The 15596-nt window shown below is 43.4% G+C and overlaps 1 protein-coding gene across 4 annotated transcripts in view; it reads left to right on the top strand.

The window, feature by feature from the left end:
• Nucleotides 1-13614, top strand: part of ZNF608 (zinc finger protein 608) — a 145167-nt gene extending 131553 nt beyond the window's left edge. For 2 of the 4 annotated variants that reach the window (XM_069625589.1, XM_069625588.1), the window contains exons 6-10: nucleotides 1575-1998; nucleotides 2464-2639; nucleotides 6366-6519; nucleotides 7491-7569; nucleotides 12633-13614. In XM_069625589.1, the coding sequence (XP_069481690.1) occupies nucleotides 1575-1998; nucleotides 2464-2639; nucleotides 6366-6519; nucleotides 7491-7569; nucleotides 12633-12639 (840 nt within the window). In that variant the 3' untranslated portion in view covers nucleotides 12640-13614. Of the gene's footprint in view, nucleotides 1-1574; nucleotides 1999-2463; nucleotides 2640-6365; nucleotides 6520-7490; nucleotides 7574-12632 lie in introns of those variants that run through there. The other 2 variants (XM_069625590.1, XM_069625591.1) reach the window with 2 other exon arrangements.
• Nucleotides 13615-15596: the final 1982 nt, after the last annotated feature.

Below are 15596 nucleotides of genomic sequence, written 5' to 3'. Positions count from 1 at the left end.
AGGGCTTACAAGTTGTGCTGATTAACAAATGGCAACAAATGTATCGTGGGTACCCTCACCTCCTCCTTCAGTTGTTAAAAATATGATAAACAAATCTGTGGACTCCAAAATTCTCCAAGGGACCCTAAAGTAAAAACCGTATGTTGACGCCCCTGCTCTTTTTGCATCGATCTGACATAGCAGCGGCATTTCTCATGTTGTGGGCCTGTCCTGTTTAGAGCGTGCCAGGTGCTGCATCTACTGTGCCTTAGAGAGAAGATGAGGTTGTAGTACAGGGCTGGGGCGCAAACCCCCTCCTTGGGGGAATTATACCAAAGGATACACTACTTCCTCTCCCTGGGGCAGGCCGGTTCCTGGTCTTGGATGATGCACACAGCTCATGTCCTCTGGTGGTAGACTATAAATGACCCGCAAAGGCGTGATTTGGTGTTTCAGAGTGACTGACAAGTGGCGTGAGGTGCCTTAGAAATCACCTACTTATAAATGCATCCGTCCTCACGAGGATACCAGCGGCATAAAGGCAGCGCGCCTTGAAAATATGTCTTCCAGCAATTGTCCGCTGGGGCACGGCTTCCCACCCTCATCCAGCCCGTTCCACCCGCCCCCATGAATTGTTTTGGAATGTTTGTTGCTGAACACTGTATGTTTTCACGCTTGCTGTGGGGCAGGCTTCTTAGGACCTTGATACAAAGCAGGGTGGTAGTGTCTGAAGGTCCCCAAAACGTAGCAGTCTTCTTTATTTCATGTACATAAAATGTCAATTGGAAAAAAAAATACAGCACACCTTTCGTTTAGCACCACGATCAAGGCGAACATGGTCCATTTTGACCTAAAGAAGCATTTTGCGCCAATAAAACCTGAAAGGAGTAAGGGTTTAGGTACCATTATTACATTCGATGAAGGTGCATCCGGTCTGGGATGAGTAGGCCATTACTTCTGTGTGTTGCAGAGTGCAGTCCGATACATAACGGGGGCTCGGATATATTTGGATTTCATCCAAGGAGCTCCTTGTGTATGTTTTTTCGGGGTTCAGAGGACGTCCAGTGTGATGGGGAAACCCCTGGTAATGCCAGAAAGCCTGGTACTTGTGAAGAACATATGCGCACTGTGAACATTCTGTTAATTATGCAGGGTCACTGCATACCATTGACGTGGTAGGATTGGATTCTTGGAAGGATTAATAGATTTAGTTTAAAAACACTTAAGTTTTTTCTAGTGCATGCATTACATATTTGTACATGTTTTTTTAAAGGCAATAGGCCTGCACATGTTTATAAATTCTTAGATGAAACTTCTACATCAAGCTTTAACCTGCTTAATCCGTTGGTGAGTAACTAACGGGGGGGGGGGCAGAGGGTTCTCGCGGGAAGGGGGGGAGGGGTCTGTGTGCATTTGTATAGCTGTAGGCTTGAAAAGGCTACGTTTTTATTCCACTCCCTATGCCGCGGACTCTTTCTAGCAAATGTATGTGCAGCTTTCTAAAGTTGCATGTACCCTAACATTGGGTACAATTTGTCAGTGTTGTTGGATAAAATGAAGGTCACAATCTAAAACTATGTTTTTGCACCTCAAAGCAGGAGCCAGAACCCAGGTCATGGCATCATTACGTCTATCAGCCAAAATATGCAGAGCTGCAAAAACCGGAGGACATGGATCGTGAGAAAAAGTCAAAAGAGGAGAGCCCCAGAAAGACTCCCAACAAGGAGAGTGTTGTCCCCATTCCTCCAGTGCCCGTACCAAGCACGAAAGAGGAGCCGAAGGACACCAAGCGCCCCGATTCCCGCTCCATGGAGGAGGGCAAAAGCAAGAATGACGATCGGAAGACACCAGTCAACTGGAAAGATTCCCGAAGTGCCAGAGTGGCTGTATCCTCACCAATGAGCCAGCAGCATCAGTCCTACATTCAGTACTTGCATTCCTACCCTTACACGCAGATGTACGACCCCAACCATCCCACCTACCGGGCGGTATCTCCCGTCTTAATGCACAGCTATCCAGGTATGGGCTCTACGCATGTAGTCAAGCAGAGGCAAGACCTCATTGATCTTTGTAAATACAGTGGCTTGTAAATATGGGTGTCATTAAATGGATTGGACCAATTTCCACACTGGGGTTTGTGAAATGCTAGACGTCGTCATTTTCTCCCGAAGCCATGACCGCGTGCTGTTATGTTGTTGGTAAACTAATGGTAATATATTGACCAGAAAAACATTTATACTTACTTTTTCTTTCACTGAAGAAATAAAATAAATATTTGAAAGGCAAGCAAGAAAAAACAAATACCTCCACTCATCAGATTAGGTTAGTTTACAAAAATGTGATGGTTGATCGTGCTTTATAGTCCCGTTCTGAACTTCATAGTCCTGATTTGAACTATTTGATACCCACGTCTGTGTTTTAACTTGCCTTGGCAGGCTACTCGAATTAAATCGGCAAATCATGAAATTTCCCTCTTTTCTGCAGGAGCATATCTGTCGTCAGGATTCCACCACTATCCAGTTTATGGGAAGATGTCGGGGAGGGATGAGCCAGAAAAAGCCAGTACCAGCCCCAGCATCAGTGCCAAGTCTGCCACGGAATCGAAGGCCCTGGATCTGCTCCAGCAGCACGCCAACCAGTACCGCGGCAAGTCCCCTGCGGTAAGAGAAACACCTCCAGTGTTGCATCAACACTGTACGTTTGTGCATGGGGTGACCGCCCTCAAATTCCTCTTTATGCATGGTTAGGATAGTTGGGCAGAGTACATTTAAAACCTGTTTGGGGGGATGTGGGGTGTGGGGTAGAATATCAGTCAAGCGTTTTTTTCTTCTGAGAAATCCTTTCTTTATGTTTTAGGTGTATAAGTGTGAGAGTTCTGGAGGTAGGCAGTCCTTTCTAGTGTTTCCTGCTTCCAAAGGGCCAGGAAGGTTTTGTTATAGAGGATGTTTTCCTTTTACCAATGCCGGGTGCTAGTGCTCTATGGCTAATAGTTGAAGGTCTCCCTCTGGTAATTAGTAGCCTTTTTTGTTAAAGTGATAGATACATTGTCAAGTGAGCACTAACTATGTAAAGGGCCCGCCCACTTGTGCTCCACTTGCCAGAAATCTGTTGTAAATGTGTTTCTACTTGCGTGGCAAGCCAGGTAAGGTTGCTAGCCTGGCGGTTGTGGTGTTATAAGTAAGGGTTTTCAGTGTTCGTTTCTGAATTTTTTGCAAAATTCGAGATAAAGGTGCATGAATTCATGGTCACATAAAAAGGCTCGAAACTGGCTACAATTGCTTAAAGTAGCACCTCCCCAATCAAAATTTATTTTACAAAAAGAAATATAACGTACATTTTTTTGGTGTCTGTGCATCTCTTATTCAAACGCTACAACCAAATTAAGGGGGAAAGGGGGACTGGTGGAACAAATGGAGACATTGAAAGATCCATGTTAAGCCATTTTTTGGAAATGCAAGTATTTGTCAGTGGTCAAGAGCTACTTTGAGGAATTCTGGCACAGTTTTAAGGCGTGAATTGGCAGCCACAAAAATGGCTCAAATCTTTCTACAATTCCTCAAACAGCCCCTGATCACTGCCAAATATATATATTTTAACAATGAAAATAATGTAACAAAAGGTGCAGTGTTTTGCGAATAAGGTCAAGGGCAGGAGCAGAAGCATTGGGGAAAAAGCATACAGGCATACGGGCAGGTGCAGTTAGGGCCCCTCTCCTATTGAATGCCATGCCACCTCTTCAACCTCCCAAACCTTCTCCCAACCTTGCTCACACTAATTCACCACTGGGAGGAAAAAAACAGGGTGTTTTTTAGGTTTTAACTGATAGTCGCCCTTTTCTCCTTGTGGGGTTTTTCCAGCGGTTTATCGGATTCAACTGAAAACCAGAAAGCCTACTTATAGGGACACACAGAGGCAGAAAGTCTGTTCCATGTAGGTTATTTTATCCATAATGTTCAATCTCTTCTTCAGTATCAGTCCGAGCCCCCAACTTCTGTAGGCTGCACTCCACCCATCCACCCCTAAACTGTCATGCTCCCTTCATGCACAAGCCGTTGCTTCATAAAATGCTTCCCTTGTATGTTCATGAGCGTTTTGGGTAAATAACTCGGTCATATCGGAGAGCATATGCATGTATATGTGAATCTGTGTATCGAGTGTTGTGTTGCATGCATTGGCTGGAGTGACAATGAAATGTATGTTCTTTTGCAAGTTTGTGTGTGTGAGACTCCATTGTATGCAGTGGTGCAGGAATGGTATATTTGTATGCAAGTATGTGGGAATGGTGTAAATGATATACCTAATGTTTTGGTGCCACCAGTGCTGGCAGATGACGGCTCGTTGTGCCATGTGGTGATCATTGCAAAAGAAGGGATATGTGTGGCATGTGGCGTCCAGCCTCTCTGCCCACTTGTGGGTTTGCAAAATAGATGTCGCATGCAGAATGCATATACAGAACCTTTCCTACCCGTGTGTTATATCTGTGATGGTTAGAATAGTTGCACGGCTCGTAGAACAACTGTGGATCATGTACATGGCCACCTCTTACTTCATAGTGAGTCTATACTTCAATTAAAGGCCTAACCTTGACTCTTGGCGCAAGACTCCTACTTACCCGAGGCAGACGCTTCAATTGTTCAGTCACTTTGCTTATTCTGTTCATGCACATTATTGTATAATAATGAGAATACATAGCAATGCCCATACATCTATAATCTATATGCAGTGTGTACATATTGTAAGTTTTAAACTTGTTCAGTCTGTGGCTCAGTGGACTACGGCATCCACAAAAGAGATCTGTGTTTTGACCTTTATTGTTAGAGATTTGAATCCCAAATGGTCGGCTTGGCCCATCATCCTGCAGAGGTCTATAACATGAGGTCATGGTATTGGGTAACATGAATACAGCACAAAGGGGCCAAGTGGCTGGAAGAGTGTGGCATAACATCTACACATACCTGTTACTATAGCATAATCTGCTAGCTCTAACATCAGCCCATATACATGGGGGTGGGGGGAGGCTGTTTCCCTACTCCCCCAGCAACAGGTAATCTAAGGCCTATCCCTGCTCCTCACCTGAAGACCATTCCCCACTCCTCCGCTGGAACTTTAAACCCCATTTGGACCTTTTTAGGGCGATCCACATTCCATATTTAGGTACTGCCCCCGCTTTTATTCCAAGGCCACCCTTGCTGTTCAGGCGTGACCCATCTACTACTTAACTTAAGTTTAGTTGCCTCACCTGAGGCCCGTCACTGCACATCATCAACCACGATGTATGTCTGCTAGTCACCCGGGACCCTTCCCGACTCTTCACCAGAGTCCCATCCCTACCTTTCACTGCAACTCATCTGCACTCCTTGCTGAAAACCCAGACCCTCTTTTTACAAGGCCAATCCCTGCTCCTTAACAGATGGCAATTCTTGCTGGTCCCCTAAGACTCATCCCGATCCTCGCTCGAGGCCCACCCTTTCCCCTCGCCAGAAGCCCACCTCTGCCTGCAACACAGTGCCTTTTCCTGGTTCCGACCTGAACACTATTGCAGCTCTTCACGCAACTTCCAGCCTTGGTGGGCAGTCTTCCCCCACCAACCCTCCCTCTCCCCCCTTACTCTCAGCCAAAACATATTGACCTCATTCTGCATATTATTAACAATCATAACGTTTTTGTCAGAATGATCCTATTACAGTTAATTTAATGTGAAGATGTCATAAATTATAAGGCAGTATTTGAGGTATGTCTGGACATCACATATATATATATATATATATATATATATATATATATATATATATATATAGTATGCGAGGGCATCTCGAGCACATGATTATTTAGTGTTTTTAAACACTACCTTTGACTAATGCTGACCAATACAGCATGTGGTGGCTTGCACAGGCTCTACGATAAGAACTTCTTGAAAAGGAATGTATGGTGGGAGTCCATTCCAGAGTCTTAATTAATCTGCGACTTCCAAGTGTGCGTTTTAATGCTTGTCAAATGTGCCTTAGAATGACTACGTCCGAGTATTTGCCATTCTGGAAACAATGAAAAGCCTGGCTATGGAAAGATCTATTTATTTTTGATTCATTTACCAGGGCCCTGCAACCTTTGGCTCCCCAGATGTTTTGGACTAATCAGCCCTTACCATCAAAGTCAATGGGAAGGGATCCTGGGATTTGTAGTCCATTCCATCTGGAGAGCCACAGGCTGCACACCCGTTTAGTCTATTGTGAAGCACACCGCTAGATCTGGCGCTGCATTTGTTCATTGCATCGAAGTAGGCAATAAAGACTTATCCAGTGACACACTGCCACCCGTGCAAATTAATGGCAGTTCAACATCTCAAACCTGTTACTTTGAGTTAACAAGATATTTTTTTGTGTCCACAGCCTGCGGAAAAAGCTTCAGTGGAACGTGAACGTGAAGCAGAGAGGGAGAGAGACAGACACTCGCCCTTCGGCCAACGGCACCTACACACGCACCATCATACGCATGTGGGGATGGGCTACCCACTCATACCGGGGCAATATGATCCTTTTCAAGGTGACTTTGAATTATACTGAATAAATAAAAATGTTTTCTAGTTTTTATGTTTAATACAGATAGTTGGATTTTTTTTTTTTAATTTCTTAAATCATAGCCTGTGTTGTCCCCAGCAAGGGATGCCCATCATCTCAGAGGCTATGGTACCAATCCCTGCAGTGTTTAGGCTGACGCCTGTAGCGTTGTTTTAGATGTCAGTGTGCAGGCATATGCACCGCGTCCTTGAAACTCAAACAAGATCTAGTCCATTTAATGAATTACCTCTTACAGTGGTCCAATGTATGAACCTAGTCTTGGCCAACCTCCTAGAAAAGAAACAACTTTCCGCCCGCTCCCTCGGCAGGCGCAGCAGGGAAGTGAAAGGAGGTCTACAGCATTGCAGTGTCCTCCTCCTGAGCTGCTCAGAGGTATATTCGAGCAAACACTGTCTTTGCTAATCTGGAAGCGAGACAACTTTTACAATGTTCTACCTGCTAAGTGATCTTCACAGGCATGCTGCATAGACAGCAACTATATCCCTAGTCGCGTCCTCGAAGAGATTTGGTAACCGAGTTGTGAGGAAAAGTCTTCATAAGAAGTCCTACATGGCCACCCAATAGAGACAGCTCTTGATGTTCTTCTCTTGGTGGATGTGAGGAAGAGAAGACATTTAACATATTGTTCAGTGAGTGTCCTTGGTCCGCATTCCAGTGGGAGTCACACAGGACTTAAGGAATTGCATTGATGCAATGGAGGTTTGCTTGTGAACTAGGAGCTTCTAAGATATCTAATCTATGCAGTAGCCTCCCCCCGCTGTGTCATATGAGAGTGTGCGTCTCTGCTGGGGGGTGGCACGAGTGGATAAAGGGTCTCTGCTGGGGGGGTGGATAAAGGACAAAGGAGGGCGTGCACTAGCAGATCTTGGGCATGGCGGGAGAATGCATAGCCGCTCTCAGTGCACTGACCCCCCCCTCTCCTTCCTTCCTCCTCAGGTTTGACCTCTGCTGCCCTTGTTACCCAGCAGGTGGCTGCCCAGGCGTCTGCATCGGGGATATTTCCTGCACAAAGACGGTAAGTAGCTTCTGTGCCCAATCCAGAACATAGGCGACTTACAGCTATTTTTAATTGTAGGCCTGCGATAGCTCATGCTGTGCATTTTTCATAGCAATAATACCCTCCTCCCCATGACGTACAGCTGTGAAAGTAATCCTGCAATCATAATGGAGGTAATTGCATCGACTAATCAGACTGCTTGTTTACTGGGATTTTCGGAAAATGGCACCTAAATCGTAGGGCTGCCTAGGAATTTCAGGACATTATTAAAATAAGAATGCCCCCGGCTGCAAATTAAGGGCATTTGAAACGGGAGCATAACCTAATAACCACTAGTAATTGTGACCAGAGCATGGGGGATTAAATGTTTCCTGTTCTCATAAACAAGACGAAATGAGAGAAGTGATGCAATTACCTCGCGCGAAGTCTGTATTTCAAAGCCTTGGAAGTCGCTCTGGTTCTCATGTCATGGTTTTATGAGCCGTTGCCATGGATGTCTTTATTAAAATTGTTAGACATTTTAAAGGTCCAGGTTCAAGAAAACCTTCTTCCCTCACAGGAAGGATCACTTCGGAGAGCAAATAATTACAGCAACATACATTTCGATTTCACAGAAATATTTTGTTACTATACTAATAGATTATACAGGTTGAAAACTTTGTCAACATCTAGGGAGCGTTTGAGGGACATCATTCAAACACAGTGGTCAAAGTGTACGAAAAATAGTAGCGTAACCAGGGGTGTTGCTAGGTCTGGAAAAGAATCGGGGGGGGGGGGCTACGCTAATTTTGGGGCTGTCGGGACTGGGGGCTAGCTAGCCTTTTTTATTGTAACCCCTGATCTTCTATCCTGGCTACAACCAAAAGACCGGGGGCTATAGCCCCCTGAGCCCCCCTCTAGCAACACCTCTGAGCGTAACTACGTTCCTTGCTGGCATGCCCCCGCTCCCGAAAAACCCTTTCACCATGCCCCCTCCCACGCGCAATCCAAACGAACATATCTGCTATTTAAGGAAATGCTCATTGCCGTGCAAGTGCACGTTTCAACTTCTCCTACACTTTTATTTTAAAATGAAACCATTCCAGGACGGTTTCTTTTTAAAATAAGTATAGGAACAGTAAAACTTAAAAAAAGGAAAAAAAGGCCATCCACTTCGACCACTGTTCAAGCCTAATAAATGCATATACTGTGTAGTGAAATGCATGCATAATATACAGAGGTGTATGCTGTACACTTGCAGATATATTAATTATTTATTGAGATGTGTGTGTGTGTGCATACACTGTATGGTCCGATGCTTACATTGGGGGTTTGAAATACATTGTAGGCAATGTATTCTATATTAACATAACGTAGGGACATGGTAGATTCTTATAACCCATATACCCAGGTTGCTGTCATACGCAGTTGATTGAAAGAGCGATTGCTCCTGCTATTTATTTACCGAGACATATATGATCTAGTAACATGCATCTACTACTTTGAAAAAAGACTTGCTGAAAATTCTTACATACTCAATGGCAATACCCATGTATTGTACATTAAAATGTGTATGCTGTACACTGGAATGTCGTGGGACACCTTGTGCTGCCCACTGGAGGGGGGCGGTTGTGATTCCCCCTTTATAGTGTCGTTTTGCAGAACAAGTTTAGGAGATTTCCTGCCAAGCAGCCAAAGGTCATGTTTGTGTCAAAGTTTTCGTTTTTGAGTAATGATGACTGCGGCTTTTCAGAAGTAAAGCCGTTCTAAGTATGTTTTGGTCATAGCTTAAATAATTTTTCGCCGGATAAGTCTTTAAAGCATGCTCATAAAACAAGTTTATATCTAGAATGTAGACCATTTACATGTATGTTTAGGCTGTGACAAACCTATAATTTTAAAGTGCACGTTTATTTATTGCAAGGACTGATGGAGCTCCTGTACAGCCATTAGAGAGCATGTTAGGCCAGGTGAACGGCAGGTTGCGCTCACTGAGGAGGTCTTCCACATGGATACACCGAAGCAGTCAATGCTCCTGGGACTTAGCCTTTAAGACGGGTATTCACAACGCCACTTGGGAAAGGCGCCTGCTTTGCTCCTCCAGCCACCGGAACCAGGCATATGATGAAGAGCCTCTCTCTCAAGGGACAGCTTCTCAGTTTACTGATTCCCGCTGTGCGACCTCTGCAATTCAGTTTCCACTCTGTAGACCCTCTCTGGACCGAAGTACACTTTCACAATAGCAGCAGCTCTGGTGTCTTCAGTCTTCTGCTGCTTACAACTCCTACCGCTGCTCCACCTTTTAGTTCTATTGACCTGTACCTAATGCAGCCTCATACACTGCCCAGGTGTGGGTCATCAGAACCACTAGAGCGCACATTACAGTTTAGCACCTCAAGTCCATTCCTCGTCCCAGTACTTCGGGCATTGTGGGACTTGAAGTCCCCAATGCTATGATCCCTTTTTATATCACAAGTACAGCCTTCCATTTAAATTAATTTACTCTTTTAATTAATTTCCACTTTTTTAGTAAACGTACATTTTAGGGATGGATTTGGGAAAGATTAATGATTGGTTTAGATTCCAGGGAGAGTTATATTCATTGGAAGTCGGGGTCTTAATGTTCTGCTTTCCATATCTTTTCTTCCCATGCTGATCACAACGATTTTCACTACCAACAAAGGGGGTAGGTCTAAGAAGAGAAGCCTTATTTTGTCCGCAAGCCATTAGATATTCTGGCATCATAGAAATCTCCCCTTGTGAAGAAGATGAATACTACGTCTCTTCCAACGGAGCCCTCTAATTCCTCTGGCGCCCTACTCCTCCCAGGTCATCCTCCCGGCTAATAGCACCCCCAGGGTTAGGATCAGGTAGCGGCTGCCTTCCCTTGGCCACCTGGGAGGAGAGTTTAGGCATCACCCCCAGGGTCAGGATCAGGTAGCGGCTGCCTTCCCTTGGCCACCTGGGAGGAGACTTTAGGCATCACCCCCAGGGTTAGGATCAGGTAGCGGCTGCCTTCCCTTGGCCACCTGGGAGGAGAGTTTGGGCACAGGTTCTTTGAGGACTCTGCAGGATTCATCACACTCCCCATGAGATGTTCCTGCATGTTACCACCTCTAGTGGGACCATTGGTTAGCGGCAGCGTCTCCCTAGCCTCATGGAAAGGGGTTCTCCTCTGGGGAGAAGTGATGCCATCTGAAGGATCGTCAGACGTGTATATACTAGTGGTTCTTACTATACTGTACAAACCTATCAGAATACCAAATTTGTATCTCAATGTACCATGTAAAATGGTTTAACGTATATTGCATGAATCCAATACAAGTCAGATTATGCAATGTATTATCCTAATATGTAGTGTTAATGCAAATATAATTACAGATATTTAATTGACAGTACATGAAAGGGGGGCGCACTCTGGTTCCCCCACACAGTAAACCTACTCGGCCACTGATGTTCTCCTCCTACCGGTTTCTGTGCTATTCACATCGTCAGGGAGGCAGTCTTTGCAGCTCACAGCAAATGCAGGTGTTATCAATCTGTGGTGATTCTGCTGCACTTCTGGTAGCTGTAGTAATCCGGTTTGCAGGGAACCCACTCACACCAAGACCCCCAATGGGGAAAGCGGGGAAGGGAGTAGCCCAAAGTGTGTCACTCAAAAGCAGGGCATGTGTCACCGTGGTGCAGCATATTTAAATATGTATGCAAACACACATATATGCATCTTAATGTACTGTGTATACATCTGCATCCAATGTATGCATCCCAGTGTATAGTAAATGCATAGAGTGCATATGTTCCACTGTACAGTATATAGATTCATGAATTTGTAATTGTGCCCATAACGGTTCCTTATCAAGATTGTAAAGTAGCTTAGTGAGGTGAGCCTTCATTGCTGAGATGTTTGTTAACCGAAGTGTGCAGTTTAGAATAGTAGACTCTGCATTTGTTCTTTTAGGGGTGCAGAAAATGAGTACGGATTTCGATTGGGGACTATTCATCGTACATAAAAATGTTCTCTATTAAATACTTTGGATAAATATGCTAAGTAAAAACGAAATTACTGTTCTATGCATGCTGTTTAGCGACCGGAGACTGTCACGTATGGTCTCGGCCTTGAGATATTAAAAAATATAATTTACCTTTTATTTTGATGGACATTGAGTTCACAAGCTTGACAGCTACCAGCCTCCACTTATATTTTTTTTAAATCCAAATGCCTGCTTTTTGATCCGAGCATAATAGTCCAAATTGAAGTGACACTGCGATTGCTACAAATTCATGGGAAACCGAGGCATAGTACTTTAACCTGATTTGTTCCAGATCAAAGGGTTTGGCTTAGTGGGGGCGCAATGGTGATGCCTTCATATTTTACAGCCAACAGAGGCATCCACACAATAAATAAAAGAATTTAAACTTGGTTTGATGGCAGCTTCCAGTGAGGGGCCTTTCTCCCTGATTTGTCTTTGACGCTCTGAAGTAGAAGCCTTTTGCCACTCATAGCTGAACCATGGGTGATTGTTAGCCAATCCGGATTCTTGAAATGCGACTCTCTTCCCCTCTCCCTGTCTGTCACCCTGGTTGTTCCTGCTCTTATGAGGCCCCGTCCACTTAAGGGTGTGCAAGATTTCCTCTCCTCACCCGACTTTAGGACGGATGCATCTTTTCAGGGCTCTCTTTAATCCCATTTTAGGTAGCCTGCTCCAGTAAATAACGAATACACCCCAACAACCTTATCTGCTGCATACTTCTTTTAAGGCAGCCAGGTTTCTGTGTCGAGCATGAACTCTAATGTCCAGACATGATGGCTGTGCCCCGCCCCAGGTTATAAGGTTATTGCCTGCAGTTGTGGGTAATAACACATAACCCTTGTTAATGGAACTAAAATATGACATTCTGAGAGGAGGATTATGTGGGAAAAATGTCTACAAGGAACCTTCATGCTCACTTCTTCAGGAACGTTGTGTCATTAGCATCAAGCATGTTACGCCCTCGCCTAAGTCAAAGTAATGCTCATTCATGTGTTAGGATTGTGTTATTTTACATTGTAAAACATAAGTACAAGTATCTGACATGTCTTTTTTTTTTTTTGTCTTCTGCAGGGAGTGAAGACAATGGAAATGTACATTTGTCATGTGACTGGCTCACATGGAAAAGCGCTTTATTACAGACATCAGTTACATGGTGTTCATATGAAATGCCTTAATGGCAGGCAAAAACCAGTCATTTAAATTTTTGTAAATTACAGATTTTATAACAGAGTAACTAATGTTGCTGTAATTAGACCTCTGTACATACATATATATACATATGTATACTTATATGTATATGTATATACACGTGTATATACATGTACATATACTTGCATATTCTTTATTTTATTTTTTGTATTAGTAACCAGGCGCGTGCACTCACAGGGTCTGCTGCTAATTTGCAAACCACACAGTAAAGGAAAATATATTTGTCATGGTTGAAAAGTGTTAGCCACAAATGGCTTGTTTGTAAGATTATTTTTTGTAAATAAGTGACATTATGTATCTGTGTGCCTGAATCTTGCATACTCTTCCAATACTGCTCACAATCTCTCAGAGAGGCTAACTGTGATGACACTTTGGTACAATTTAGATGTCTATTTGGTGGTGCCTATTAAGAAGCATCAGTGTAAAATGTTACTGTATTCACCGTTTCCTTGTAATTGTGAATTGTGAAGAATATACATTTGAAGGGCATGGGGTTGCCAGAACCACAAAAACTGTGTTGTACATAATGTATAAAGTAAGAAATGTGGAAATTATTAGCATCTGTGAATAAATGGTCTCTTTAAAAGAATCTTGAATGGCAAATAACCCAATAGCCTGCATACCAGAAGACATCTGTGATTGTTCTATTACTTGAATAGTCCTGCAGTCTTTTTTAATGTTTACAATTATCCAGTTTTAGAAGAAAGACTTTAATGCCATTGCCTGGTTACTTGTTTTATGCTGTAATCTAGTTTATTTTATGTAAAATGTATATTGAATGCTTTCTTTTTTTATACCTGCCTTAAATAATTTGGCAATCAGAATTAAAAAGTTGTTTTTGTAATTTTGTGTGTTGTCCTTCTTTTGATTAAGTATAGGATAATCTAACACTGCTATAATTCTGTCCCGAACCACATTGTTTTATACTACACAGGCTGCTTCTGATCCTGTTTATTAGATGTGCAATGCATGTGTGGGCCACATCATAAAATGGACGTGTTACACGAATTGCTCATGACATTGATTCAGCTGCATATAAACCACATGTTTGTTAATGATCAATCAGCTATAGGTATCGCATGAACGTAGCCACAGTATGTGTTACAAGAAATATTACAATCAGAATACATTAAAACACATGAAAAACACCAGCGTGCCACTGAATGCCGGCATACAGAACGATGTGTGTGCGTGATCTGCTCCTCTTTCTAGATTTCTGAACACTGTTTTTGCAAGCGCCTTACCACTTTGATTCCTCCGACTATGTAAAGTTGCCGTGTTGCAATAGACTCTTGCCAGATTTCTCCTTAGCACAGGCGTTTAAATTCTGACTGTGCAGATTTACCTTTAAGGCAGGGTGATCTACCATGGGAGAGTATCCCAAAATTCATTTAGCCTTTGTAGCAATAACCTTTCTAATGATTCCATGATAATACGTTTGCATTGGTTCACGATTGAGTGTTGGCACATTGGCATACACTGTTGCAACCCCATTGTTATAAAGGATTGTGCCCCTCCATCCCCCCCCAAATAAAAGCTCCTCAAAAACCTATGCTTTCATGAGCAATGCAGGGCATGGGTTCGCAAACGCAGTGTAATGGGTTCATCATTATCCCTGATGCCATATTTCATTTGGGCAAATTACTGTGTTGCATCATTTGAGTTGTGTTGATTTTTCGAGTTCTCCAGATTGCCATTCCATTTCAGTGTGGACTGTGATGTTCAATGGGGAGAACGCTGGGATTGGGAAAGATATCCACAGCCCAAGACAAAATAGCTAACGAAATCCACTCCCATGAAGAGTATTTGCTTGCACGAGCCACACATTGTTGCAGAACTGTGCCCAGGTGAACGTCTCCAGCCCACAGTATCTAGAAGATGGAGAAAGTGCACTTTCAATATCCCCTCAAAATGCTATTCCTGCATTACAATACAACCTGCAAATCCATCAAATCAAGGCGACCACAGTATATATTCAACATTAAAAACACAAACTTTCCAAACAGAACCCAACCACATACAACAGGGTTATAGTCGCAGGTGTTACATTTGAGCAGTATCAGATGGGGGTGGGGGGCATGGTCGAGACGACAGTGAATTTACATATAAAGCTGATGAGAGAATCACTTTGGAAGTCCTACTTAACGGGAAGAAACTGAAACAGTCAAGGTCATGCCTATATTTTACATTTGTGGCTATGGTGCATTTACCCTATGTCTATCTTTCTTAGACTGAGCACTGAATAAAGTACTCCCCTTGGATATATGGTTTGGTATTGAAGAAATATTGGCAGGGTTGTGACTTAACAGACACAGGTATTGGCAGCTTAAAGTCCCCTCACTCCTAACACTTTATTGAACAAATTGAAGAATGTAGGTAAAACAATGCTCATGAGAAATAGTTCTTTGGCATTCATGAAGGAAGAGGGAGATCCTTCCAGGGCCCACCCCCTGAAGTCCCAGCAGAGCAACTGGCCTCTTTGCGGGTTTGATTGAGGGAAAGCACCACTGTCAAGGCTGAAAGAACAGACATACAATACTCTTGGAATATAATAGTGAGTGTGGCCAGATGGGCTATGGGGGTGATATCACTATGCATTTAGGAAAGCACCAGCTAATCACTGGTGAACGAATATGCTTCAAGTGTGTCTTTCATAACATTACATCTTTATGAGGTGTGTGCCACTTCGGGTATGGGGGGCGCTTCCAGGGTATTGCCTTGCGAGTATTCAAACTGTAAAATGCAATACAGACTAATGAAATTGCTAAAGTTCATCACGTGAAGGAGGATGTATTGATGTATGGATTCTTTGCAGAGGTACCAGTC

Source organism: Ambystoma mexicanum, chromosome 6p (assembly GCF_040938575.1).
Source record: "Ambystoma mexicanum isolate Mex_15411 chromosome 6p, UKY_AmexF1_1, whole genome shotgun sequence".
Taxonomy (NCBI): Eukaryota; Metazoa; Chordata; class Amphibia; order Caudata; family Ambystomatidae; genus Ambystoma; species Ambystoma mexicanum.
Note: the sequence above shows the minus strand (reverse complement) of the source record. Positions and strands in the feature narration are given on the sequence as shown.